Raw genomic sequence first — 27,125 nt, 5'->3', positions numbered from 1 at the left:
CAGATAATTCTTTTTGTAGGTTGGGCGGGGGGGGGGGGGGGGGGGTGCAGCAAGGGGGTGCTGTCCTGTGCATTGTAGGACTTTTAGTAGCGTCCCTGGTCGCTATTCATTAGATGACAGTAGCATCCACCCAGTTATAACATCCAAAAACGTCTCCAGACGCTGCCAACTGTCCCCTGTAGGGTGGGAGGGCAAGGAAATAACCCTTGTTGAGAAACACTGGCCTAAAGGAAGTATTTAGAGAATAGAGGTTCATGGGTGGTAGGAAGACCCAATGCCGAGTTATGCTTGGGAACTGTGGGAACTCAGGTTGGAAAGGTAGGTTGGGGTGCCAGTTGAAAGAGCCTCTAATACCAATTAAACTGATACTTCCTATAACAGTCATCATCCAGTCCTCCATGTGGTATTTCATCTCCTTAGCTTTGTCCTTTTCTCTCTTTTCCCTAGGGTGACAAATGTAGCCCCTCCTCTCTTATTCATGCTGCTGCTGCCTTTTTTTTTTTTTTTTTTTTTCCTTCTAAGATTTTATATAAATTCAAGTTAGTTAAGGGTAGTATTAGTTTCAGGAGTGACTTAGTGATTCATCACTTATATACAACACCCAGTGCTCATCACAAGTGCCCTCCTTAATACTCATCATGCATTTAGCCCATCCCCCACCCACCTCCCTGCCAGCAACCCTCAGTTTGTTCTCTATAGTTAAGAGTTTCTTAGGTTTGACTCCTTCTCTGTTTTTATCTTATTTTATTTTTCCTTCCCTATGTTCATCTGTTTTATTTCTTAAATTACACATATAAATGAAATCATGGGGTATTTGTCTTTCTCTGACTTATTTCACTTAGCATAATATCATCCAGCTCCATCCATGTTGCAAATGGCAAGATTTCATTCTTTTTCATTGCTGAGTAGTATTCCATTGTATGTTACATACATACAAACCACATCTTCTTTATCCATTCATCAGTCAGTGGACATTTGGGCTTTTTCCATAATTTGGCTGTTGTTGATAATGCTGCTATAAACATTGGGGTGCATGTCCCCCCCCCTTTTTTTTTTTTGCTTGTGCCCCTTTGAATCAATATTTTTGTATCCTTTGGATACATACCGAGTAGTGCAGTTGCTAGGTTGTAGGGTAGTTCTATCTTTAACTTTCTGAGGAACCTCCACACTCTTTTCCAGAGTGGCTGCTCCAATTTGCATTACCACCAACAGTGTAAGAGTGTTCCCCTTTCTCTGCATCCATGCCAACATCTGTTGTTTCCTGAGTTATTAATTTTAGCCATTCTGACAGGTATGAGGTGGTATCTCATTGTGGTTTTAATCATCCCTGATGATGAGTGATGTTGAGCATTTTTTCATGTGTCTTAAGCAATTTGTATGTCTGCTTTCGAGAAATGTCTGTTCATGTCTTCTGCCCATTTCTTAACTGAATTTTTTTGGTGTTTTTGGGTATTGAATTTGATAAGTTCTTTATAGATTTTGGATACTAGCCCTTTCTCCGATATGTCATTTGCAAGTATCTTCTCCCATTCTGTAGATTGCCTTTTAGTTTTGTTGATTGTTTTCTTTGCTGTTATTCATGCTTCTTAATTGAAGGTTACTTTTTCCCCTTCCTTTGAACTTCCTTCTTTTCATCCATATGCCCCATCCCACTGCCCCAGATCTATTCTTTTTAATGTCTCCTTATAGTAAGCTCTTAATCATACGAGTTTGTTAACAATGCAAATTCCTGGTGGAGGGACAACATCCATATCACAACACAGAACTCTTAGTCCTTCTGCACTCACCAGGATTTACAGGACTGAGGTAGAGAGGTCACCCTGAGCCAGCTTTTACCAAGCTTCCGTATTTAGAGTGGTTCTTATGCAATCTAAAGTCTAGGAACCTTGACCTTAGAATTAGTTTGTCTATTAAAGGGAGAAACATAGTTTGTAATCCTTGTTGCACATGGCGATATTTGAAAATTATAGGTGCCTGGGACTCACTGTAGACCCATGGAATGTCCATGGGGGTGGAATCAGAATACTGTAGTGTAGTTGTTTTGTTTTAAAAATACATTTGCCCAGTGATTTTACTGTGTACCCGTGCCCTTATATGTCCATTTCTTGTGGTTTTCCTTCTGTCCTAGGGCTAGATGGTAGCACCCCTGCCTTTGAGAGGGAGCGGCTCATTAATCAGTTCAATGATCCCAGCAACCTCACCACCTGGCTATTCCTTCTGTCCACAAGGTGAGTGGATCCTGAGAGCGGAGGTCAGAGGGCTGTATTCAGGGCAGCTAGCCACGTGGGCAGGTACCCAAAGGCTCATCCAAGTTTCATCAGAAGAGATCTGCTCGGGTTTGTGACTTGTTTTTGAAGTCAGAGAGGGGACCCCAAAAGGAAGTTGTGTTAGAAGGGTAGTCATCATGATAGTGTCACAAAGTTCTTTGAGCCCTTCATTAATAATAGTCATACTTAGCTTTTCTCTCAGGAGTATTCTGAGTCTTAGATGATGGGATTAATGTGAAAGTGCTTTAAAAAGCAGAAAGTGTAATGTAACTGTAAAAGGCTATGGCATTATTTGTGTTATGCCAAGCAGCTTGAAGGCTGTGCTGTGTTCTGCCATCAGAATGCCCTTGATGGGTGTGAACTAGTCATTTTCCTAAGCTGTTAGACTAAACACACCAGAAACATCTGTATGCAGAGGTTTCCCTTCACCAAGTGACATCACTCTGGGGCCAGGATGCAGGGGCCTTACTAATTACAGAGGAGAGAGAGTGGGTTTTCTTTCAAAACTGGTCAACACTTCTGTTTTGGATTTTCAGGGCATACTTTTCAGTGCTTGAGCAATGTACTGTTCATCAGCAGGAGAGTACAATCCTCCAGTATGTCATGCTTAGAACAAAGGAGGTGATATGGGGCTATCAGTCACAGTCAAATTTCAGTTTGAAAATGGTCTTTAAAACGAAAGGTTCTGTGACTGTTGGCTTGTGTTTTACAGGGCTGGATGCTTGGGTGTGAATCTGATCGGTGCCAACCGAGTGGTGGTGTTTGATGCTTCTTGGAACCCTTGCCATGATGCCCAGGCAGTGTGTCGGGTATACCGTTATGGCCAGAAAAAGCCCTGTCACATCTATCGCCTTGTGGCTGATTTCACCCTTGAAAAGAAGATCTATGACCGACAAATTTCCAAGCAGGGCATGTCAGGTAGGGCATCTTTCAGGCACAATATTATCCTTATTGTATCAGTGGTGGGAGGGGAGAGCCAGGTTGTAGGAACACAGGTAAGCTTTGAATCACAGAAAGTCAGCAGTTCCTCCCATCTCATTCTGATTCAAATAATTGCTTAAGAGGTGATTGACCTCAACTTGTCCTGGACAGGTTTAATGATAAGAACTGAGTGTAGGTATACAGGTTTCTCTTATGATATTTCCATTTCACCAGGGCCTCAGACCTGGTCTTTGACTTTCAAATATGGGATGGACTGAGGTAGTTTAGATATTAGTGACAGTTATACCAACCACAACCTCTCTTGTCTGCCAACCTTTGTAGCTGTGCTTTTGCAGTCTTCTCTGCCACATACTGACTTTCTCTATGTCTTATCGCTTCTAGATCGGGTGGTGGATGATCTCAATCCAATGCTGAACTTTACCCGGAAGGAGGTGGAGAACCTACTGCACTTTGTTGAGAAGGAGCCAGCTCCCCAAGCATCCTTGAACATAAAGGGGATCAAGGAGCCAGTACTCCAACTTGCCTGTCTGAAGTACCCTCACCTCATCACCAAGGTGAGAGCCTGGGATGCATGCAGTTCCCAGTACAGCAGTCTCCACTCAGGGAAGCTTGTCTGGCAAACTACTTTCCTTCATCTGAAACTTTGTTTCATACAGAAGACTTGAACTCATCTGGTTCTCTCCTTACCCTGTGAAGTTTTCCACCCCAGTCTTATTCTAGCAGTGCTCAGCTCAGCCATGTGGAATAATTTGTCCAGTGTGAGTTTTTCCTAGCAGAAAGAAGGGGTAAAGTTCTAGAAATGTAGTCTAGTAATTCTCTGAACTCTCCCATCCTTTTATTTTTTAAGTGTTTATTTATTTTGGAAGAGAGAGAGAGTGAGCATACGTGCTGTACCCGTGTGAGCCAAGGAGAGAGAGGGAGATAGAGAAAATCCCAAGCAGGCTCCACACAGTCAGTGTGGAGCCCAACGCGGGGCTCCATCTCACAAACCATGAGATCATGACTTGAGCTGAGATTAAGAGTTGGATGCTTAATGGACTGAGCTACCCAGGCGCCCCTCTCCCATCCTTTTAATATAGAAGGCAGATTTGGGCTATCTAAAGGTGGGGCTGGGTTAAAGTTGTGAGTTATACTCTTGACAAAAAGACAGTAAACCTGCTTATGTGTCTGTAAGCAGGCTCTTTGCGAGTGCTGGAGATAGCCAGCCCTTTCTCAGTTTCAGAGTAAGCCTCATTGTATATCAGTTGTGTTGGCACAGACTGATAATTAAATCAATGTCCTCCTGTGTCCCCAGGAGCCTTTTGAGCATGAGTCACTGCTCCTTAACCGAAAGGATCACAAGCTGACCAAGGCTGAGAAAAAAGCAGCAAAGAAAAGCTATGAGGAAGACAAGCGCACATCCGTCCCCTATACCCGCCCATCGTATGCGCAGTATTACCCTGCAAGCGACCAGAACCTGACCAGCATCCCTGCTTTCAGTCAGAGAAACTGGTGAGTCACTGAAAGGGGAGGAAGGCCTGCTGCTGGGCCAGGCCCAAACCTTTTGACTGGTTCTGTTTTTAAAAAATTAAAAAAAAAATTTTTTTTTATGTTTATTTCTGAGACAGAGAGAGACAGAGCATGAGTGGGGGAGGGGCAGAGAGAGAGGGAGACACAGAATCAGAAGCAGGCTCCAGGATCTGAGCTGTCAGCACAGAGCCCGACACGGGGCTCGAACTCACAAACCATGAGATCATGACCTGAACCGAAGTTGGTCGCTCAACCAATTGAGCCACCCAGGTTGAGCCCTGACTGGTTCTGTTTTAAACAAAGGGAGAGCCTATAACTTGCTTGCTGGCTGTTGTGAACCGACAGGTTCTGCTCTTGGATGAGGTTCCAAAGCAGTTCAGCAGCCCTGGTGTTTTAAGTGGCTCTGGCTGAAAGAGTGACCTACTGGCTTTGTGACTCAGAAGAGTCCTTCTAGACTCCTGGAGAGGTGCAGCTTCCCAAGACACAGAGGCCCACCCCTCCCACACAGCTGCCTTCATATCTGTAGCGCCTTAGTCTTAGATCTTGCTTAAGCAGTGAAGTTCAAGGGTGAAGGCCAGGTCTTTTGCGGGTCTTGGATTGCAGTCAAGGAATTCTGCTGCTCTTAATGGGATTTTCATTGTGTGGCTGTGCCACAATTCTGAGAAAAAAATCTTTTTCTTGAGAACAGCTTCCAAAGTATGAACATGATAGAAGCTAGTTGCTAAGCAAAGAGCTTCTTTGTAAGAAATTACAAAACATTATCTATGCTTAATTTTTTTCATTTTAAGGCAAAGTACTTCATAGGCCTTACCAGATTGACTGCCTGATTGAGTGGTTTGCATTAAAAAATTTTTTTGTTTTATTATCCTTTTTTTAAAAGTTTTTTTTACCTTTATTTATTTTTGAGAGACAGAGCACAAGTGGGGAAGGGCAGAGAGAGAGAGAGGGAGACATAGAATGAGAAGCAGGCTCCAGGCTCTGAGCTGTCAGCACAGAGCCCAACGCGGGGCTTGAACTCACAAACCTTGAGATTATGACCTGAGGTGAAGTTGGATGCTTAACGGACTGAGCCACCCAGGTGCCCCTAAAACTTTTTTCCTATGAAGATTACGTGTTAAAAAAAAACTTGACAAATGAGGTTCTAAGGGAAATGAAACCATGTAAATTTTACTTAAGACTAATTTTTGGTGAGTAAATTTGCTACTCTTTTTTTTTTTTAATGTTTATTTTTGAGAGAGAGACAGAGCATGAGCAGGGGAGGGGCAGGGAGAGGAAGACACAGAATCCAAAGCAGCTCTAGGTTCTGAGCTGTCAGCACAGAGCCTGAGGCGGGGCTTGAACTCATGAACCGTGAGATGGTGACCTGAGCCAAAGTCAGAAGCCTAACTGAGTGAGCCACCCAGGTGCTCCAAATTTGCTACTTTTTATGTACAAGATGCTTTCAAGAAAAATGTTACTCTCTTTCAAAGCCTTCAGACTTTATTTCTGTGTCATTTTCCAAGATACTATTGCCTGGGAATGTTCTCCTTTCTTGTCCTCCACCTGTTTTTTTCTCTTTTCTGGGCTTCCCCATGAAGCAACAGGAATGGAGTAAGCCTGAACCCAGTGAGAAAAAAGCCATGTTGGGGGAAGATGTGACAAATGGGCTGGGCTGTGGGCTTTTGTGGCCCATCTCTGGTTCTATGGGAGGCACTAGCCTCTCACAGCACTTGATGAGCCATACCATGATCCTGTTGATTCTTCCTCCTGTCTGGGTATATGTGAGGAGGGCTTTCTGCCCAATTTCCTTGCTTCAACCCCTGCAGAGTAGGGAGCTTAGGCTAGATTCCTGTTACCCTGACTTTTACCCTGATCTGACTTTGAATTCTAGGAAGACTCCCACTGGCATCTGACCAGGGCTGCTAGCCCTGCTAGCTCCTGCAAAGCCACCCTGGGCAGACTGAGGAAATGAGACTCAGACATAGAGCATAGGAAATGAGACATAGAGCTTACTGTGCTCTATGGCCTATCTAGGAATACAGGAGTCCACAGGGCCCAGAGGGCTACCCAAAATTGCCTGTAGCAACCTCAGAGCAATGTTCTTCGGTCAGGTAAGAAAGAATATACCAGTCCAAGGAGGTCTTCCCCCCAAGACTGAAGACCAAAGGCACAAATTTCAGAAAGCTTAGAGACAGGGTCTTAATTTCAAAAATCTTAAATCAGGAGTAGTCTTCTCAAGGTACCAACATTCATTTGAAAGGAAAGTGAAGAATGAGGAGTGCATCATTGACCATCGGGTAACATTTGGCATGCTGGCATAAGATGCACAGCGGTGCTCAGGCTGTCCATTCAGGCTGTGTGCCATTCAGAGACCCGGGTTCTGTGAACAGCGTTTTGGCTGCCGCTGCTTTTGTAGTGGTCATGACTAGAGGAGTACTTTGGACATTGGCCCCAGGAGGAGCCCAATGAAGTGTAATGTGGAGGAGAGAGGTGTCTGCATTACTTATTGAAACTAGAGGTTCCAGGGGCGCCTGGGTGGCGCAGTCGGTTAAGCGTCCGACTTCAGCCAGGTCACGATCTCGCGGTCCGGGAGTTCGAGCCCCGCGTCAGGCTCTGGGCTGATGGCTCAGAGCCTGGAGCCTGTTTCCGATTCTGTGTCTCCCTCTCTCTCTGCCCCTCCCCCGTTCATGCTCTGTCTCTCTCTGTCCCAAAAATAAATAAACGTTTGAAAAAAAAAAATTTTTTTTAAAAAAAGAAACTAGAGGTTCCAGAGAATAAAGATGGTTGATGTTGAACATGTGCTCTCTCAAGATCACCTGAACATGTGGCATTACATGCCTTTTCCTGGGTGAGTGGGGAAAATTACACCCCTTTGCCTTCAACTTGGCATGCACTATGTTCTGAAGAATTTCTTCTCCCTTATTGCATCTTTACCTTTTCCTAACTTCCCTCCAAGGACTAATCCCTAATGTATGTAGACAGTCCAAATTCTAGAGGAGCAAATGTCACCTCAGATCTCCAAAAAGGTATTATTCTGCTGACATCTGATTCTTCTTTGACTCTGAGAGGCTGTATGTCTCATTGCCACTCTGTCTCAGTCCTGCTTCTAGTCTCCTTTTGAATTGGCCATACTCTGCAGGTTTTTCTGGTTCTTCTCAGTAGCAGCTGAGAATGGGGGCACTGTAGAATGGGGGAGTCTGGAGAAACTCTGCAGCCTTTGCAGAAAGGGCTGTTCGGCTAAAGTCTCTTAGTGTGTTTGTCTTTCTCTCACAGGCAGCCAACACTGAAGAGTGATGAGAAGCCTGTGGCCAGTGTTCGTCCTGTGCAGTCCACCCCCATCCCCATGATGCCCCGGCATGTCCCACTGGGAGGCAGTGTAAGCTCTGCCTCCAGCACAAATCCAGCCATGAACTTCCCGATCAACTACCTACAGCGCGCGGGGGTCCTTGTGCAGAAGGTGGTCACCACAACAGGTTGGGAACTCCTAGGTCCTCTTCCAGGGCTGCCTATCCCTTTTAAACTTACTTTGTTCATTCAGGAGGTATTTATTAAACACCTTTTATATTCTAGGCCTTACTACACTGGCACTGTGGGTAAAAATAGAGAATAGTCCCTGATCTTGAGGAATTTGCATTCTAATGGAATATCTTAAGAATTCTAACATGGAACTGGGTTTTCTTAAATGTGATATGTAGGATAGACACTGTAGAGATTGTGGAAATTTCACGGGAACACAGAGTTGGTCTGAGAGGTGTGAATGTGTTGAGTCCTGCCTGACTGTAGGGTCAGCTGGGTATAAACTGTCAACTTCCCTAATTAATTAGAATACCTGAATGTCACTTGCTTCTTTCTTTGTGAGTTTGATGTGAATTGAGCATGGTGGGCCAGTGGTAGGAGGCTGGCAACCCGTCTCTCTCTGCAGTTGGTTCTTTGGGAAGGAAAGCATTTCATGGAGCTGTTTTTCATCTTATTACCTAGAAATATTCACGGTACATAAATTGGAATAAAAATACCTTAGATTTTTGAGTATGAAAATAATATGTGTCCATTATAAAAAATTGTGAAATGACTAAAGACAAAAAGCGAGCCCCTTATAATCCTACTTCTGCTGATTCTCAAACATACGTTTTATTCTTTAGTTAGGTGTGGAGTAATGCCAGCAAGGAAGAGGATGAGGCCACTTTTGGAGCCTAAAGTGATGTGGAGCAGATGGATTCAGATGGCTTAGAGAGGAGGACAACAAACAAATATAGAAATAATCATTTGAACTAGAACTTTTTCCAAACTAAAACTATGAATTTTTAATTAAATCAAGGGAAATTGATCAGAAAGATGATCAGATTTTTTAAAAGGTTCTCATTCTCACAGTATTCTTTGCTAGGCAACTGTGAGAGGAGGCCCTGCTTGCTTCTCCTCCCTTGGTTCAGACCTCTGCTCCACTGAGAGGCTTTAGGGAAGCCATTGAGGAACAGGGGTAGACACGGACTTTGCATCTTCTTCCCTTCTCAGTCAGGTAATCTAAATCTGAGGTCTGTATCTTCACTAGATATTGTTATTCCTGGACTCAACAGCTCCACAGATGTACAGGCGAGAATTAATGCTGGTGAGAGCATTCACATCATCCGTGGGACGAAAGGTAAGAGCCCGACCACAGGGCCCATCCTCTACTTTTGGTTCAGAGTGTGGGACTGGGAAGCAGAATAAATATATATGGCCTGAGCTAGAGGGAGGATAGGAATCGTCCTATGTAAAAATGTCACATGTGGAGGAAGCATGAGAAGAAGCATTTCTAGGAGCTTAGCAGAGTTGGGGTGGGCCCAAAAGAGATCTGTCAGTGGCTTAAAAGAAGAGAGTTAGGGTCTCTCCATTCCTGTATTTTTGTCCTTGTTTTTATGGAGAATCTTGAGTTGAGTTTGAATAGACACCATGTTTTGTATCAATCACAGTGTGTTGATAGTGATGCTATCAGCTAGAAGTGCCTGGGTACGACCTGGTGGTGTACTAATCATGGCAAGCCCCCACAGACATTTCCCAGAGCCAGTGTGGTGACTGGACTGGCCCTGTGGTTCTTACTGTGATTGCATGATGCACCTCAGCAGCAACCATCAGTGGACTTTGAAAAAACAAAGTTTATGACTCACAGGTCCTGGTAGGTGCACAGCACCCTAGGGCCACACAATGAGTTTATGGGTAGAGAAATAGGGAGAGAAGGCCTGGGTTTCTATTAGGATCCAGGAGTTGGGGTGGTTAGAGTTTTGTGGGTTACTCTTTATTGGTAAATTTAAAACGTAAGAGCAGGAATTAGGGAATGGGAAAGGAAAAGCAGGGTCACTCAGGGTTCAATTTTCTGGGTTACTCTGGGCTTTCTAAAAGGGGAACTTCATGGGTAGGCACAGTCTGGTTCCTTATCTACTTGTTTAGTTAGTAGCTGTCATACAGGTGCAATTGGCTTATTTGAGATAGATGCGTTTGAAGTGGATGCCTTGTTAAACAACAGCTTAATGCCTGGCATTTACACTGCACACAGGGAGACCAAAAGTGGAGGGAAAGAGCTGTGGAATGGGTTATTAGCTAACATGTATGTTGCTATGTTGTCTTACCCACTTGCTCAGAGTGGGGTGAAGGTCTCAATTAGGAAATGTATTGGGTAGATAAATTAGTATCTGTGGGTTGCATGACAGACATTTTGAGTGTGGTAATTTAAAAAGTCCACTGCCTCTGTCCTGCTTATAGACTGTAGACGGAGATGAGATTACTGGAATGAGAAGTCTGGACTGGACATTGTCAGAATGCATTCTGAACCTATCATTCATATCAACCTTTACTACGAGGCTCCCTGAGGCTATTTAGCAAGGAGATTTTGCCCTAGCTTCTGTTGGGTCAAAGTACCTTTTAGGCTCAGGGAAAAGATGCCATGAAGTACATGACCCACAGAGAAGATTATACCCAGCCTCTTTACCAGACTCTTCCTAGCCTAAAGCATGGGTCAGCAAACTATGGCCTATGGGCCAAATCCAACCTGCTTGGATTCTGTAACTGTGAGCTAAGCATGGGTTTTACATTTTTAATTGGCTAAAAAAAAAAATCAAAAGAATACTGTTTTGTGACACCTAAAAATTATATGAAATTCACATTTCAGTGTCCCTAAATGAAGATGTTTGGAGCACAGCCATGCCCAGCTGTTTTCAATCTATAGTAGCAGAGTTGAGTGGTTGTAACAGAGACCTTTTGGCCCACAAAGGCAAAAATATTTACCAGCTGGCCCTTTAAGAAAAAGTTTGCTGACCTCTAGCCCAGAGGCAGCCCTGACCTTCCAGGAGATTGATATCAAAAAACAGAGAAGGTAGGGTTGTGCCCTATGGGAACAGAATGCTGGTCTTAAATTATTCCTATCAAGGTAGAAGAAGGTGTTGAGGCAACGAGGCTCCTTCTTCCCAGATTAAGAGGACTCCTGCCAGAGTACTTCATCCAGAACCAAGGCAGCCAACTTACTCTCTTTCACAGCATCCTGTTTATTTTCTCCATTGCATTTCATCTTTCCTGATATTTTCTGGTATCATTGTCTCTTTCTCTAGAGGTTGAGCCCTGTGAGACAGGTCCCTTTTCTGTCTTAACGTTCTTCAGTGTCTACAACAATGCCTCATAGTCACACAGTCTTATGGAGTAAATGAATAATACTGGGTCCACAGTTCAATTGGTCCACTTGTCATTTCAGGGGATCTCAAGAAAGGGCATAAGACCTAATTTTATAGCTGGTTTCCCAGCCCACGATGCCTAGGCCTGGGGTTCCCAGGGTTGGCTGATTGTGTATCTGCTTCTAGCAGCCTTCCTCCTGTTTTTTGTTAGGGACATACATTCGCACCAGTGATGGGCGGATCTTTGCTGTCCGAGCAACTGGCAAACCGAAGGTCCCAGAAGATGGTCGGATGGCTGCCTCAGGTATAAGGCTTCTACTTTCTATTGACCTGCATGGCATTTGTTTGTTTGTTTTGGTTTGTAATTAATTAATTTTTTGAATAACGTGTATATAGTTCACAATTCAAAAGGTTTAAGAGGGGTAAAGTGAAAAGTAAGTTTTGCTCCCCCCACACTCCCAGCCATCTATTGCTCCTTTCTGAAGGTGTTACTCTCATTTGCTTTCTTCAGAGATATATTATACATATACTTGGTACAGGAATGTGTGTGTGTGTGTGTGTGTGTGTGTGTGTGTGTGTGTGTGTGTGTGTGTTAAGTATACATATGTAACTTTTCTCTGTATTTAAAAAAAATTTTTTTTTGATATTTATTTTTGAGAGAGAGAGAGAGAGACACAGCGTGAGTGGGAGAGGAGCAGAGACAGAGAGAGGGAGACACAGAATCCAAAGCAGGCTCCAGGCTCTGAGTTCTCAGCACAGAGCCCAACACAGGGCTCGAACCCACAAACCATGAGATCATGACCTAAGCCGAAGTTGGACACTTAACCAACTGAGCCACCCAGGCATCCCATCTCTGTATTTTTATTTTTTATTTATTATTTTAAACTTTATTTATTTATTTTGAGAGAGAGGGAGAGCTCGAGCTCAAGCAAGGGAGGAGCAGAGAGAGAAATCCCAAGCAGGCTCCACACTGTCAGCGCAGAGTCTGACAAACCCACAAACCGTGAGATCATGACCTAAGCTGACATCAAGAGTCAGACGCCCAACTGGCTGAGCCACCCAGGCTCCCCCTCTATATTTTTAAAACAGATGCTAGGGGCGCCTGGGTGGCGCAGTCGGTTGAGCGTCCGACTTCAGCCAGGTCACGATCTCGCGGTCCGTGAGTTCGAGCCCCGCGTCAGGCTCTGGGCTGATGGCTCAGAGCCTGGAGCCTGTTTCCGATTCTGTGTCTCCCTCTCTCTCTGCCCCTCCCCCGTTCATGCTCTGTCTCTCTCTGTCCCAAAAATAAATAAATGTTGAAAAAAAAAATTTTTTTTTAAAACAGATGCTAACTTACTATACTATACTGTTTATTTTTTCACTCACTAGTGTATCTCAGTACTTGTTCCTTACCATTTCTTTAGATGTGCCTTATTGAAGGTGTACACAGGATGCTGTTAGATGGGTATAACAGCGCATTACCGAGTTCCCTGTCCTTGGACATTTACATTGTTTCACTCCCCTCTTACAGTACTGGTTCATAGTCATGTGGGTATGTCTATAGGATGAATTCCTAGAAGTGGGATTGCCAAGTCAAAGAGTGTGTATGTGGCACATTAACAGTGTTAGGAACTCTGTCCAAGTTCCCCTCTACAGGAGTGCCTCTCATCTATCCTTCCTCTGTGGAGTATGAGCACTAGACTGCTCTTGCTTCCAGCTTTTATTATGGAAATTTCCATACCTCCAGACAAGTTGAAAGAACAGCACGGTGAGCACCCATGTACCCTGCATCTAGGTCCAATGACTGTTACTGTTCTCATAAACTTTCTTCTGTCTCTTTCTCCCTTCCTATTATTGGAACTATTTGCAAATAGTGCTGAAGATGTCGTGTCATTTTACCTTTAAGTACTTCAGCACGCATCTCTTAAGAGTAAGGACATTCTCCTCCTAGCCACAACACCATTATCACACTAAAAAGCTTAAAACTCCATAATAGTACCTGCTATCTAGACTATATCCCCACTTGTCCCAGTTGTCTTTCATGGCCATGGATTGGGTTTTGTTTTTAAACAAGGATGGACCTTTTTTTAAACTTCATTTGCCTTTTCCCTCCCATCTTGGTCACTGGCTGTCTCTGCCCCTGGAAGAGTCCAACTTGTTGCAGAAATGATCTCTTAGCTTTTCATATTCATTATCTCCTAGAATTCACTTTGGTCGAGTTTCACAGATTGCGGACCTGGGGTGTAGAGAAGTTATATGTCTTATCATAGACTTGTTTCCTAGATCAAGAGATTTCTTTCTTTGTGACTGGGAAAAGTTGACTGGGTGATGTTTGGATATCAAACTCTTTGAACTTGGGGGACCACAGGACAAGGGTTTTTTTTAATGGAATTTTTCCTATACTCTCCTTCTCTCCCTGGCCATTCTGGTTCTCAGTTACCTACATTTTATCCCCAGGTTCCCAGGGGCCTTCTCTCGAATCCACAAGCAACGGCAGACACAGTGCCTCATCACCCAAAGCCCCCGACCCCGAGGGGCTGGCCAGGCCCGTCTCTCCAGACAGCCCGGAGATCATCAGTGAGCTCCAGCAGTATGCAGATGTGGCTGCCGCCAGGGAATCCCAACAGAGCTCCCCAAACTCCAATGCCGCCCTGCCTGGCCCCCCGGCTCAACTCGTGGACAGCAGTGCTGTTCCTGGGACAGCTCTCGGGACTGAGCCTCGACATGGGGGTCATTGCCTCAATAGTTCCCTCTTGGTGACCGGCCAGCCCTGTGGTGACAGGAACCCAGTGTTGGACTTACGGGGCCATAAGCGAAAGATGGCCACGCCACCTGCTGCCCAAGAGTCAGCCCGCCGGCGGTCCAGGAAAGGCCACCTGCCAGCCCCCGTGCAGCCGTACGAACACGGGTATCCAGTTTCTGGCGGGTTTGCCATGCCACCCGTCTCCTTAAACCATAACCTCACCGCTCCCTTCACCTCCCAGGCTGGGGAGAACTCCTTGTTTATGGGCAGTACCCCCTCCTACTACCAGCTGTCCAATTTGCTGGCAGATGCCCGCCTGGTGTTTCCAGTGACTACTGACCCTCTGGTGCCAGCAGGCCCCGTCAGTTCCTCCTCCACGGCTACCTCAGTCACTGCCAGCAACCCCACCTTCATGCTCAACCCGTCTGTTCCAGGGATACTACCCAGCTATTCACTCCCATTCTCACAGCCACTCCTGTCCGAGCCGAGGATGTTTGCGCCTTTTCCTTCCCCTGTCTTACCCAGCAACCTTTCACGGGGCATGTCTGTCTACCCAGGCTACATGTCCCCACATGCAGGCTACCCTGCTGGCGGCCTCCTCCGGTCCCAGGTGCCTCCATTTGACTCTCATGAGGTTGCTGAGGTGGGCTTCAGCTCCAATGATGATGAGGATAAGGACGATGATGTGATAGAGGTCACTGGGAAATAGCTGGGGAGCCCCTCTCCACCTCACTCGGGGCCCCCCAGCAGGTTGCCCACCAAGCTGAAAGGCAGCAATCTGGGCTTTCTGAGAATAGGGCACTTGGCAGGAGGGGAAAGGAAGAGGGCAAAGAAAGGTGGTTGACTGTAGTGGCAGGGCTCTGTTGCTGTGTAACAAAAGAGGCAAAATAATCCAACAGAGCAGCAATAGCGGGAAATCAGGGACCCAAAACAGGAATGAAGGGGCAGGGCAGCCTGCCTCTCTTCCTGCCTGCCTTGCTTATGCTGTGTGCTTGCTTGCTTGCCATCTGAGCGTAGAAGCTCACATCCCATTTCTGTCTTTGGGAACATTCTCTCCCAAGAGAGCTGCCTTACTGGGTGACTTAGCTTGGCCTGGAGAGGGGAGGGGAGGGAAGGAGGGTAAGTGAAGGAGGGTGGGCAGGGAGAACAGAATGAGATTTCATATGAAGTGGAGTCTTTCTGGGGGTGGGGGGGGGGAAGAAGCAGACCAGGTGTGTGTGTGTGTGTGTGTGTGTGTGTGTGTGTGTGTGTGTGTACTTGTACTTGTATGTAACAGAGCAGGGGTGGAGGTGGGAGGGGAGGGTGGGAGGCACTAAGCGGGAAACTAAAAAATGAATTTATCTTTTTTAAAATGGAAATCAGAGTGTGTTGGTTCATGGCAACTATTAGTATCAGTATCGTGATGAGCCCAGGAAAAGAGCCATGGAACCCACAAGTTTCCTTCTGGTTGGGTGAAGAGAAGGCCCAGCTAATCCAAGTCCCTGGTTTTCAGAGCCACATTTATTTTAGAATTTGGGGGAAATTAGGAGAGAAAATGGGCATTACCAATCTCTGTCTCTTTCCCCGTGGCTGTCTCTGAGCAGATTTCCCTTCACAGGGTGTGAGATTGTATGCAGAGGCTGGGAGCGGGGGGGAACACTGTGTTGTGTGAGCAAGAGGTCATGCAGTTGTGGCCAGAAAAGACCTTCTTCACAAGGATGGACCTGAGCCCCCAACCTGCCTATCCTTGTGGCCTTTCCTTTCCTTCCCCGCTAGAAAGCTCCATGTTAATTTATTTCTTATGGGCAATTATTTATTATTTGGACTTTCCACGTGTCTTGTTTTTCTTGGGGGGGGCGGGCGGTTAGATTTTAGGAGGGTAGGAGATAGGAAGGGAAATGTTAATATCTCCCAGATCCCATAGCTGCTGGTAAACAAGTCCCAGGTAGATGGTGAATTGACCAAGGAAAGAGAGTTGGGCTTGACCGAGGTTTACACTAAACAGCTATGTTTTCGGGAAATGGCCTCTCAGGAAGACCAGTGAATCTTGTGACTGGATAGTTAGTGCAGGTGAGACTCATTCCACAGAGATTGAAACTTGGGATCATGGAGTTTGCCATTGGGAAGTCAGTGACCCCAAATTTGGAGCTGTGTCCTCCTGGGATGACTTTAAGGTAGGCTCTCTATGCTGAATAGTGAAGCTCTGCATAGGTGACTGCTGGGTTGAGAGAATAGACTGCTGATTTCCTATTAGGAAATGTCTTGGCCTCCCCAGCCTGACAGATGATCATTGTGGCCTGGTGTCTGTTATCTCCATCCTCTTTGAAGGAACACAGAGCAGCCCTTCCTCTGTAGGAGCCTTAAGTCTGGCTTTTGTCTTAAAAGAATACATCAGTCATTCTGGGTCTCCTCTTTCTTGTTGCCAGTGGCAGAGGAGGGGGTATCTAGTCTTTAAGCATAAACACTGGCTGTCTTCCTATTGGCTCTTTTCCCCCTGCTACTGAGACTTTGCGAGGCAGTTCTTTGTGAAGAACAAACCTGTCTGGCTTTAGAGTTTTGCCACCTATTCATGGGTCCCCACTGGGCAGCTGCTGCACCTGCCTCTTTCCAGCCTTGGAGGCAGCTTAGCCAAGTCTCCCCTAGTAGTAGTTGCTTCTGCAACTCTTCTGACAAGTTTGTTTCCATTGTTAGAGGGCTTTAGCACATTCTGGGGTATTGTCCCCAGAGAAGAGACAAGGAGATGGCTAATGGGGGTGCATGCATGCATGTGTGTGTGTGTGTGTGTGCTGTCCAGTTGCACCAAAAGTGGAACTTAAAGAGCTTTCTCTCTCTGTTTTCATAGGTACCCTGTCAGACACTTAGCTCTCCTACTCATAGAAGCCTTAGATCTACAATTTAGCTATGCAAATTATTTTAATAATTTTAAAATAGCAGTTCCAACCAGTGCTTTCTCTTTCAGAGGTATCCCAAGAATGATGGTGAAGGGACTCAGTTGGAGTGGGCTCTCAGATTTGAGGCTGGTGCAGTAGGAGCAAGCTAGCCTGGATCTCTGATTTGCAGAGCACACTCACAATCTGGGCTACCACTGATGCCTCTAAGGCCCCCAGAGCACTGGGATCCCAGAGGGGGTGTGTGTGTGTGTGTGTGTGTGTGTGTGTGTGTGTGTGTGTGGTGTTAGGGAAGGAGGAATATGTCTGTGTTTACCTCTAGGAAATCACAGCAGCAGGCTCTGAGAATCTGGAAATTATCAGCAAAGAATTGAAACCAGTCACTGGAAGGATGGGCCTTTGAAGGTACCAGGAAGTGAATGGGTATTCTGAGAGGAATACATACCTGCTCTCTACCCACTGATTCCAGGGGCTGGGTCTTACTTCAGGTCAGAAGAGGCAATAGTTTGGGGAAGCTGACCTGGCTAGAGAAGCCTTTTTTTGATATGTGCAGCTTATATTGTATAAAGGCTATGGGGTGGGATCATGGGAAATTAGAATGCTACCAGTTTCATGTTTGGGGTTTTTTTGTTTTTTAATCTGAAAAAACACTTTTCTGCTATCTCTTTATGTGTGCTGGTAGGCAAGTGTGCATGCACATCAAATATGAGCATGTGTGTGAGGGAAGCAGGAAATGTCTCAGAGCCTAAGAACCATGTTTTACAGCCTCTTTGATCAGAAACACTTGGTGGTGGCTTTCAACCACCATCTAGGCCTGAGTGACGGAAGGATGGTGATAATGGGTGGTGGGGGGGTGGGGGGTGGGGAGGGATGTGCAGTGGATCAGGCCTCTCAGCATTTTCCCCTCACCATTGTCTTCCAAAGGATGTTTTCAAGGACCTCTCAAGCTTGATCCATCTGGCTTAGTCTGAATCCTCAGCCTAGGGAATATAGTACTACTTAATGATTCAGGATTACCATTTGTAATGATGTTCAATTTTCTTTTCTTAATATCTTTGTGGATGAAAATGGAACCAGAGACAAAGTAGCCATTTCAGTAAGAAAGTAAATGAACCATGTTGGATCAGATCATTGGATATCTGCCAAGTTCACACCCCTCGAGTTGTGCTTTTTGAGCATCTATCTCTTCACCTCCTGACTTAAGGAGAACTCTTTCTGGTCCTTGGAACTCTCTTCTCTAGGAATTAGTATGTGGTATCTCTGTATATACTTGTGATTCACAACTAAATATGAAATTGCCCTCTCTAGGGCGTGAAGCAGTTAACTGGGGTAAAGTTTTGCTGATAGGTTGAAACAACCAAACTTTAGTGGTCTGGGTGAGATGGTCACTCCCAAAGCTGTCAGCAGAGCAAGGCTGTCTGTCTCAGTCCGTTTGAGCCTGGCATTGCTGTGGCATTGCTCTGGAACCGAGTCCTCACCCCATGGGGAAGGTCTGGGGGTTATACATTCCTTATTCCTAGTGTTCTTGGCCATGACCCCCTTCCTCCTGCTTCCCAGTTCCCTGTGAGTCCTCAGAAGACCAGTCTCCCTTCTGAGTCCTGGCCTCCTGTGCACCCAGATCAATCATTCTTTCCCCAGCAAAACTCTGAGATAAGAGCTCTTTCCCCCAACAGACCCCCAGGAGACTTTCTGGCCCTCCTCTGACTTGTTCCCAGGAGATCTGCACCTCAAGGCCTGAGAATGCTGCGCTTTCCATCAGCCACCGTCAGACTCTGTCCCCTCCTACTGACTCTTCTGCCCTATGTGTTCTGATGTGACCCCTTCATGTCTCTTCTGTGCCACTAGCTTGGCCCTAGGCCTTTTATGAATACCAAGTCTTAACGATGAACTTCCCGAGCAGGCAGTGGCCAACTTACTTCTTCATTCTTCAGGGACCTGAGTCTGCCCCTTTCCTCTCTCACAGGTTGGTTGGATATAGTAATCCAGTGCACTGGGAAGAGGTAGCCAGGCAGGCTGTGGAGTCTGTAGTGCAGAGGGCTTGGGGAGATTTGGGTACTCTGTTACCACTACTGGGATGATATTCAGAAGAGGGGACCTCATACTGTGACCTGACCCAGGACCCTTCTCTGAAAGAGAGCTCAGCCCAGGGGTGTGTGTGTGTGTGTGTGTGTGTGTGTGTGTGAGAGAGAGAGAGAGAGAGAGAAAGAGTGTGCGTGCATGTGTGCGCACACGTGTGCATGCATGTGCGCGCGAGAGAGTGTGCATTCGTGCATATGGGTGTAAACTGTTATCTGGTTGTGTTACTCAGGGTGGGCTGGGGACTCACGGGAAAAATCCCCCTCAGCCTGCCCAAGACTGGTTTTATCCTGTACCCTCTCCAGAAGGGTCAGGGGAAGGGGGTCCAGGTGGGTTGAGGGGGTCGCAATGGATAACCACTAAGGCCACACTGCTGCCGGGAGGAGTTGGGGGGAGGGGGAGATATGAAGTGGCCCCAGGGACCTGGCACCTGGCTTTGGTTTTCCGTCTTCTTTCCTCAGGACGCCCCCTGAGGCCTGGGACCTGCTGCGCCTGGCTTTGAGGAGCATCTGTGTCTGGGTGCTCCAGCTGCTGGTGTGATCATGGGCTTCCCTCCTCTCTCAGCAGGGCAGGTGCTCCTGCCCCAGAGACTGGGCAACTGGCTGTTTCTATGACGTATTTATTTTTACTTGTGTTTCATGTCACTTTTTTAAAAAAGCAAACAGAACAATTGTAAGTCAGTATAACTGCCTATCAGTTTTCTTTATTTCTCTTTTTGTAAAATAAAATTTAAACTCCAGAAGGCAGTGTTGTTTGATCAAGGAATTGTCTGAACAGCTGGCTGGCTGACTGGGTGGTGAAAGGGATATAAACTTAGAGTATAGTGGGCACTGGGATGGTACTTGATGTGAGTGGGGTGGGGGAGAGAGGTGGGAATAGAGGGCAGACTGCTGGTAGGCTCTTTGTTGCAATGGGGTTCACTAGGCTTTTTCTGCCTTTGCTCACCTGAAGAGGACTGCATTTCCAGGCTCTAGATGAAACATCGAAACTGACTCAGAGTGGCTTAAAGCTTGATGATCCTCAATCATGGCAAGTCCTGCTGGGGCAGCCCTAACCAGACTGTGGGGGATTGGGGGTTGGGTGCAGCATCAGTGCCTTCAGAGGATGGGAGATGACTGGTGGCAGGGTATGCAGACTGTCTTACACTGCATATGCCTTCTCCATTTGTCATCTGGGTTAGTGGATCTAACCATTGCCTCACAGAGAACTGTCCAGGGCTTTGGAATATGAGACATAAGGGAAGGTGAGGGCAGTCCACTCTTTGTCTCCAAGTTTGGTCCCTGTAAGGGGAGAAGCCCTATGGAAAGAGTCTCTGGAAGTTTGCAGAGGGAGAATTAAAGTGGCTCTTTGGGGGTTTCTTGGACAGAGAAAGGCAGGAGGAGACAAAGTCCAAGTCTGGGTTCATGAGAGGATTCATACTATAAGGTGGAACAGGTCTGCTTACACTTATTTCTAGAGGGAAGAGGACTGCGTCTTAGCTGTCTTAGCTGGTGGCCAGCAGAGGTCTTGCAGAGATCCCTACCAAAGGTTGGGCTTACTCTGTTGGGAGCAGCCTGAGATGAAAGGGAGGAGTGGGGACTTGTGGCCAACAGCTTCTATCACAGGTAGACTCTCCATTGACAACAGAGGTAGTGAAGCTCCTAAGGCACACCCTGAACTCTGACGTGGGCATCTGGAATTCCCCAGCCAGCCTGAAGGAAGTGAGCAGAGAGGACAAGATGAGGAAAGAGCAGCTCCAGACAACGGTTTCTTGGGACAATCTCATCAGATTCTGAGAAACAGGAAAAATGACCAGGTGAACATTGTGTTCAGAAGCTGTCTTGTCTCTGAACCATGAATTGGCCCTTATCTCACAGGAAATGCTTCCAAGTGTATAGCCCACTTGCCTGGAGCACCTAAAGGTTTTGATCATGTGTTTGATGTTCATAAGCAAAATCAAACTGCCATGACTCTGCCAGCCCAGCCCTGAGTGCCTGTGAGGGGCCAGCTGCTCTTCCTACCAGTGTTTGCCCAGAGGGCTGGGGATAGGCTTGGCCCTGTGGATGAGGGTCATTCTTTCCTGCCTGGGATTGGAACTGTGAAGTAGTGGGAAAAGAAGCCAGGATTATGAGTGCCTCCGTGTGTTCAGTCTGCCCTTTGCTAGTGCAGTAGTGGAATCCAGAATAAGATGATTCCCCTCCCAAATATCAATCCTCTGTGTCAGAGGCACCAAGGTAGCTCTTGGGCCAGCCCGTCATGTAGCCAAGCTTAGGAGCATAGTTGTTCCCTCTCCTACCCCTTCCACTGCAAGACTGGGCCTCTCAGGAGGGCAAAGTTTTATCTTTAGGGCTCTAGAAGAGTGCTTTGTATAGTTTGTAGGTCCTCAGAAATATGAGCTGAGGATTCAGCCTATGTTCAAGGAGTTTACACTAGAATACCTTAAGCTAGAAGGTCAGCCCAACCTCCCCCAGGCACTTCCAGGGCTCTGGGGAGGAGACTGCAAGGGGGCGGTTCCTGCTTAGCTCCAAGAGGGTAGGGCCTTAGTTCCGTTTCTTCAGTATCCCCAGCCCCTTGAACTGTCCTGGCAAGGAGTGTTACTCAGTAAATGTTGGGTGGATGAATGACCACTCCTGTGGTTGGGGGTGGGGTGGGGTGGAGTGTTGGAGGCATGACTGATATTTGCGCTATTCCAGAGTTTGGATCCACTAGCTTCTTCCCTGAGTCCAAGCTGGGCGTCAGTTTCCTCAGTTGTAAAACGGGGGCAGGTAGCCTTGACTTGCTGGGTTCCCAGGCCCATCGGGAAGCTACAATGAGAGGAAGTGGCAGGACGAAGGGTACTACAAATAAATGCCATAGGCTGATACTGCTGTGCTGAACTTTCCAAGCCTCTTCAAACGCTTCACTCTGGTGCGGGCTTCCTTGGACCCAGTCTGGCTCTCTACTGTGGGCCACCAGGCTGACTTACCCCAACACCTGGGGCCGGGTAAGTTTGTGGGAGGCAGGAAAGTGCTCAGTGGGCTCCGCCCCTGACAGCTCCGGGGGCTGGGCGCCGCTCGATGCTAAGACCGGGCGGGGCAGGCCTCCGCCCTCCGGTACCGCGCGCACGCGCCCACGGCCACGGCCACGTCCCGCCGCGAGAGGGGGCGGAGCGAGCGTGCGCGGCGGGCGCGCGCAGGCTCCGCGACCTAGCCTGGAGCCGCCTGCGCGGATCGGCGTCCGCGGCGGGCGGCCGCTGAGGTGAGGGCTGGGCCGGAGGAGAGGCGTCCCCGCCTGGGCGGCCTCACGCGCGCTGAGGGCCTGGAGCCTCCGTCTGTCCGGGCGCGACCTCAGGGGTTCCCGCGTCCCCTTCGTGACCCCCGCAACCCAGGGCACTCTTTGCATCTCGTCTCGCCCACAGCTGGGTCCAAGGGCCCGGCTAGGTCCAAGGGCCCGAACGCGACCTTGGACCAGCCTACCACCCCGCGTTGCCCCGGCTTCGGCCACGAGGCACGCCCCGAGCCAGAGGAGCTGGAGCCGGGGGTGGAGGGTGGGGGTTGGGGAACTGAGGCAAAAACCGCACTTTAGCTCCGCCCCTATCCCTGGAGGCCGCGCCTCAGCCGTGGCTGCAAACTTTAGATACTCTTAAGTTACGGAGGTGTGTGAGACCCCTTGAGGTCATGGCTGAAAAGAAAAGAGCTGGGTAAATAAGCGAGGCGCGAGTGAGCAGGGCTGGAAGCGCAGAGTGGGAGTCGGCGCACCTCAGTCCCGCGCAGGCCTGGGTCTTTCGCCGCTCACTGGCACCGAAGTTTAAGGGCCCGGCCCACTGCCGCGGCGCAAGTGAGCAGCCTCAGGAAGCCTCGCCGGCTCGGGTCAGAGACGACCACCCCTGGTCTCTGACCCGAGGAGAAACCGATGTCAGCGACAGGGGCTGTTTCAAAGCCAGTTACAGAGGCTGGAAACCTCCAGGAAGAGGACTCTCCAAGAACAGGGGCATAAGCACAGCCCCAGTGAAGAGTTGACATTATGAGGCCGAGTTTGGCTTCTGATTTCCGTAAGCGGTAGGAGGACGAGGTAGAGGTGCAGCCTTGTGGTGAGGAGGGAGTTCCTGTAGAGGCCCTAGTGGGCTTTCCCCGAAAAGGGAACAGTCAGGGCAGGGTGCCCAGCTCAGTGGTGATTTTCTCTCTGCCCCCAGCACTGGAGTACTTGGAGCATTTGGTCCCTGCGGCGCTGGATGCCATGAGTTGCTAAAAGTGAGCCTGGCTTTTCAGGTGAGCTTCCTCGGCCCTTCTCCTGCCCTTTCTCTTGAGTATGGGGAAATACACTTTGCCCTGCCTTCCTCCTGTGCTGACCTAAGCTCTGGGGTGCATTTTCCCTCTCTTCTGAGTACTTTAGGAGGTGAGAGGAAGAGGGAGGTGGGAACTAAGTTCCTTTGAGGTAGACGGGGAATGTGCAGCCTAGAGGGTAGGTCAAAGTGAAGGATGGTCACTCTCAAGGCAACTGAGACCTAGCTGCTGAGTGAGAGCTTCCAGCTGAGAGCCTTGGGTTCAGAGATGTCCCAACATGGATTAAATGCTTGAGGCTTTCTGGAAATCCTGTCACTTGGGAGGAGAAAGTGAAAATGGCAGCCTGGAGTCAGACTGCCTGAGTTCCTAGTGCCTGCATTTTGGTCCAAGTCGTTCTATTTAGTACCTGTGTGACCTTGGGGGAAGTCTCTTAACTTCCTGATCCTTACCTACCTTGTTTTGAGGATTAATAAAGTAGCTGTGTTTCAACATTTGGATAGTGCCTGGCATACAGTAAGTACCGTAGATTAGTACTACACTATAGTAAGTGAAAGATTTATCGTCATCATCATCATCACCAAGGAAAATAGGAATGAAACTAACTGGAGGCAAGATGAGTAGGATGGCCAATGCATCCAAAAAAAGCACAACTGTGGCGCAGGAACAGGGATGGCTAATACCAGTGTGATGCACCTCCATGCTATGACATCAAAGGTTTAGGAGTTTAGTTTGCCTCTTTGTTAAGGCAAACACTATGTGTATGTTGACTCCAAAGACCGTTTTTCAGCAAAAAATTTTGACACCCAGAACCCACAGGGAACAAATTATTCCATAGAGCTAAATTTCCCATAGGGCTGAAGCATTGATTTCCACCTCCCAAATCTTTTAAATTTTTGTTTATTTATATTTTAGAGTGAGAGTGCACGAATGGGGCAGAGGGACAGAGGGAGTGAGAAAGAAAGAGAATCTCAAGCAGCCTCTACACTCAGTGGAGCCTGATGTGGGGTTCGATCCCAAGACCCTGGGATCATGACTCAAGCCAAAATCAGAGTTAGACACTCAACCTACTTAGCCATCCTGGTGCCCCAAATCTTTAAAATTTTAAATACTTGGAGTGAGAATATTCCTCCAGTGGGTCACATGTTTCCCTTCCTTTTTAAACTGCTGTGATTTTCCACCCCCCTGGGGGACTCAAATCAAGCCCTTTGTATAAGAGGGTTGGGCTTCTGGCCCCCAGCTTCGTAGAGGGCTGGACATAGAGGGCTGGACAGTCTGCCTTGAATGGCTCACACACCAACCTCTATGTTGTGTTCCTGGCCCTGCTTTTGGATAGCTTCTCTGTTTCTTTGTTGTTGTTGTTGTTGTTGTTGTTTTCCTTGAAATGAGTGTCTTTATTACTTGTAGCATACAAAAAGGAGGAATGAGGAAAGGCCAATGGGGAGGAGGGACAATTGTCAGATAAACGACATAAACACAAAAAGGAAAAAAAGACACCCTCACCTCACCCCAGGATGCCTTTCCATGAACTACCTAGTAGAGAAGGTGGGGTGGCAAGATCAAAACTACAAAAACTAATTCTAAACACCTGGAGATGCTGATGGGGAGAGGGACAGGGCAGCAAGTGGACCCAGCTGTGGCTCCCTCTAGGTTGGCACCCCTTCCCCATGGGATGAACTGCTTGGGCCAGGGATAAGTAATTGTTCTCCCTGGTGTGTTTCCATTTCTAACAAACTTGTCTTCCTCCTCTTTGTTTCTAATCTGTGGGCTGGAAAAGTGGGATGAATCTTGTTAGTACCATTGGCTCAAGTCTGGGAAGCACAGTGCTGGACTTTGTTCTGGCTGCTTTGGCTGATTTGATCCGATCTTTCCTTGGTTCTGGATGGGTGAGCTTGCTGGATAGCAAGATTCCGAGGGCCCGATGTGCTTCACAAAGGAGAGTTTCCTATGAAAGTCTCTTCCTGTGGTACATTTTCCCCGTGGGGTTTTGTTCCTTATGGTTTCCCTATTTGTTAATAAATGATTGGACCCTGGCGCTTGCCCATCCTCCCTCTGATAGTGGTCCATAAGGCTTGGGGAAGCTGGGCAGGCAGTGTGGCTCTGCTGTGGGAAGGAAGAAGTAGTGTAGGGAAAAGGCAAGCTGGCTTTCTTGCCCATCTTGAGGGAGGCTGGTCAAGGCTGGGAGTATGTCCATAGCTGACTCACTCCTGTTCACCTCTATGACTCAGTTTCCCCAGGTGTGACCAAGGCTGCCAGCTGACAGGCAGAGCTGTTCTGAGAGCCTCAACAATTGTGATTAAGAAATAAAGAGGCTTGCGGCTTCAGTCATCCTTTGTAGCTCTCTTCTAGGTCACTTCTGTGTGTAAACACCCTGGTCCCTCCTCCTCCTGGGTCAGAGCACCCAAGGCAGGGCTGAGGTTGGGCCATAAGTGGCTGGCGGGAAGGTGGGCACATTGGTCAGAGCAGGCTACCAGCCTCCTCTCCCTCCTGTCTCTTTTGCAGCTGTCTTGGGGGCACAGTGTCGGGGGCACAGAGCCATGTCTGACCTGCTTCTCCTAGGCCTGATTGTGGGCCTGACTCTGCTGCTGCTGCTGACACTGCTGGCCTTTGCTGGGTACTCAGGGCTGCTGTCTGGGGTGGTGGTGAGTGCCGGCTCACCCCCCATCCGCAATGTCACTGTGGCCTACAAGTTCCACGTGGGGCCCTACAGCGAGACTGGGAGGCTTTTCACCGAGAGCTGCAGTGTCTCCCCCAAGCTCCGCTCCATCGCCGTCTACTACGACAACCCCCACATGGTAAGGAGCCTCCTGTTCCCTGGCTGCGGTTCTGCCCCATGGATGGACATGGGGCCGGGGGGTTGTAGTTTCTGAGGAAGGGGTGGGAAAATCTGTGATCTGGTCCTGCAGACAACCTCTTCTCTGAGCTTGAAGCTCCTTCCAGATTTAGCTTGGACTCCTGTGCCAGGCATCCATATGCTCCTTTCTATTTGCCCAGGTCTGGTTCTTGGCTCATAGCTACCCATAGCTACCCATGGACTTCTGACTGCAGGGGGCCACAGCATTGTGTGTCTCTAGTTTCTGCCAAGGCTTTCGTCCCCTGCCTCCTCTTGCTGTTCCTCCCTCTTCCATCCCAATTTGAGGCCAGTACTCTAAGGCCAGGCAGTTCAGATTCTGCCTCTCTTTGGGGTCATACCTTGTTGTTTCTGTGCCTTCCCTCTTTTAGCTTTCCTGCTGTGGCTGCAGCTCCTGTGGGCTTGAGAGGGCAGGCCCTGGGCATGGGGCTTAGAATCCTACCTCTTCAGCCATTTTGGTGACTCCTGCCTCAGTCATATAGCATCTCTTTGGATGTCAAGCTGCCTGGTTGCAGGAGGGCCTGGTGGAGAGGAGGGGGCAAGTGGAACCAGGTGAGCTCCCCAGAATGTCTAGGCTGCTGGGCTCACAGACGAGCCCAGCATCACTGGCACCCTGTGGGCGTCTGGCTGTACTTACAGCCTGTGGTGAGTCAGGGCTCACCAATGTGGCCTCCTGCCATGCCATGGGGTGGTACTGCCCACAGCTGCATGGGCTGGCAGCTCTGCCAAGAGTTCTTCAGCCTTCAGCTTGGAGCCTTGGCAAACAGGCCATTGGGAATCCCCAGCTCTGGTTTCCTTGTCTGAAGAGCTCAAGTAGGCAAGGCCTACAGCCTACCCACTGTCTGCTGACCAAGCCTCACTGGAGTACTTAGTCGAAACAAGGGTGTACTGACTGTCTGTGCCAGGTTCTGCATGACGTCTGCACTCCGGAGATGAACAGACCTGGCCCTTTCCTCAAAAACTTTCATGTGTTTGGCAAGTCAGCCCCATGCAAATGAATTTCTAATAGCCACTATACTCGATGCCCACAGAGCTTTGA

General features: G+C 48.0%; 1 protein-coding gene across 5 annotated transcripts in view; it reads left to right on the top strand.

Moving 5' to 3' along the window:
• The window catches only part of RAD54L2 (RAD54 like 2), a 155,674-nt gene that overhangs the window by 102,551 nt on the left and 25,998 nt on the right, over nt 1-27,125 (top strand). For 3 of the 5 annotated variants that reach the window (XM_086698077.1, XM_086698078.1, XM_086698079.1), the window contains 8 exons: nt 2,129-2,228; nt 2,980-3,185; nt 3,591-3,763; nt 4,504-4,700; nt 7,971-8,170; nt 9,244-9,333; nt 11,544-11,636; nt 13,769-15,168. In XM_086698077.1, the coding sequence (XP_086554203.1) occupies nt 2,129-2,228; nt 2,980-3,185; nt 3,591-3,763; nt 4,504-4,700; nt 7,971-8,170; nt 9,244-9,333; nt 11,544-11,636; nt 13,769-14,763 (2,054 nt within the window). In that variant the 3' untranslated portion in view covers nt 14,764-15,168. Of the gene's footprint in view, nt 1-2,128; nt 2,229-2,979; nt 3,186-3,590; nt 3,764-4,503; nt 4,701-7,970; nt 8,171-9,243; nt 9,334-11,543; nt 11,637-13,768; nt 15,169-22,150; nt 22,214-23,147; nt 23,231-25,737; nt 26,031-27,125 lie in introns of those variants that run through there. The other 2 variants (XM_086698081.1, XM_086698080.1) reach the window with 2 other exon arrangements.

The sequence above is a fragment of the Puma concolor genome, chromosome A2 (assembly GCF_028749965.1).
Source record: "Puma concolor isolate L17-30 chromosome A2, mPumCon1.1.hap2, whole genome shotgun sequence".
Lineage (NCBI taxonomy): Eukaryota > Metazoa > Chordata > Mammalia > Carnivora > Felidae > Puma > Puma concolor.
The sequence above is the reverse complement of the archived record's forward strand: the minus strand, read 5'-3'. Positions and strand labels throughout refer to the sequence as shown.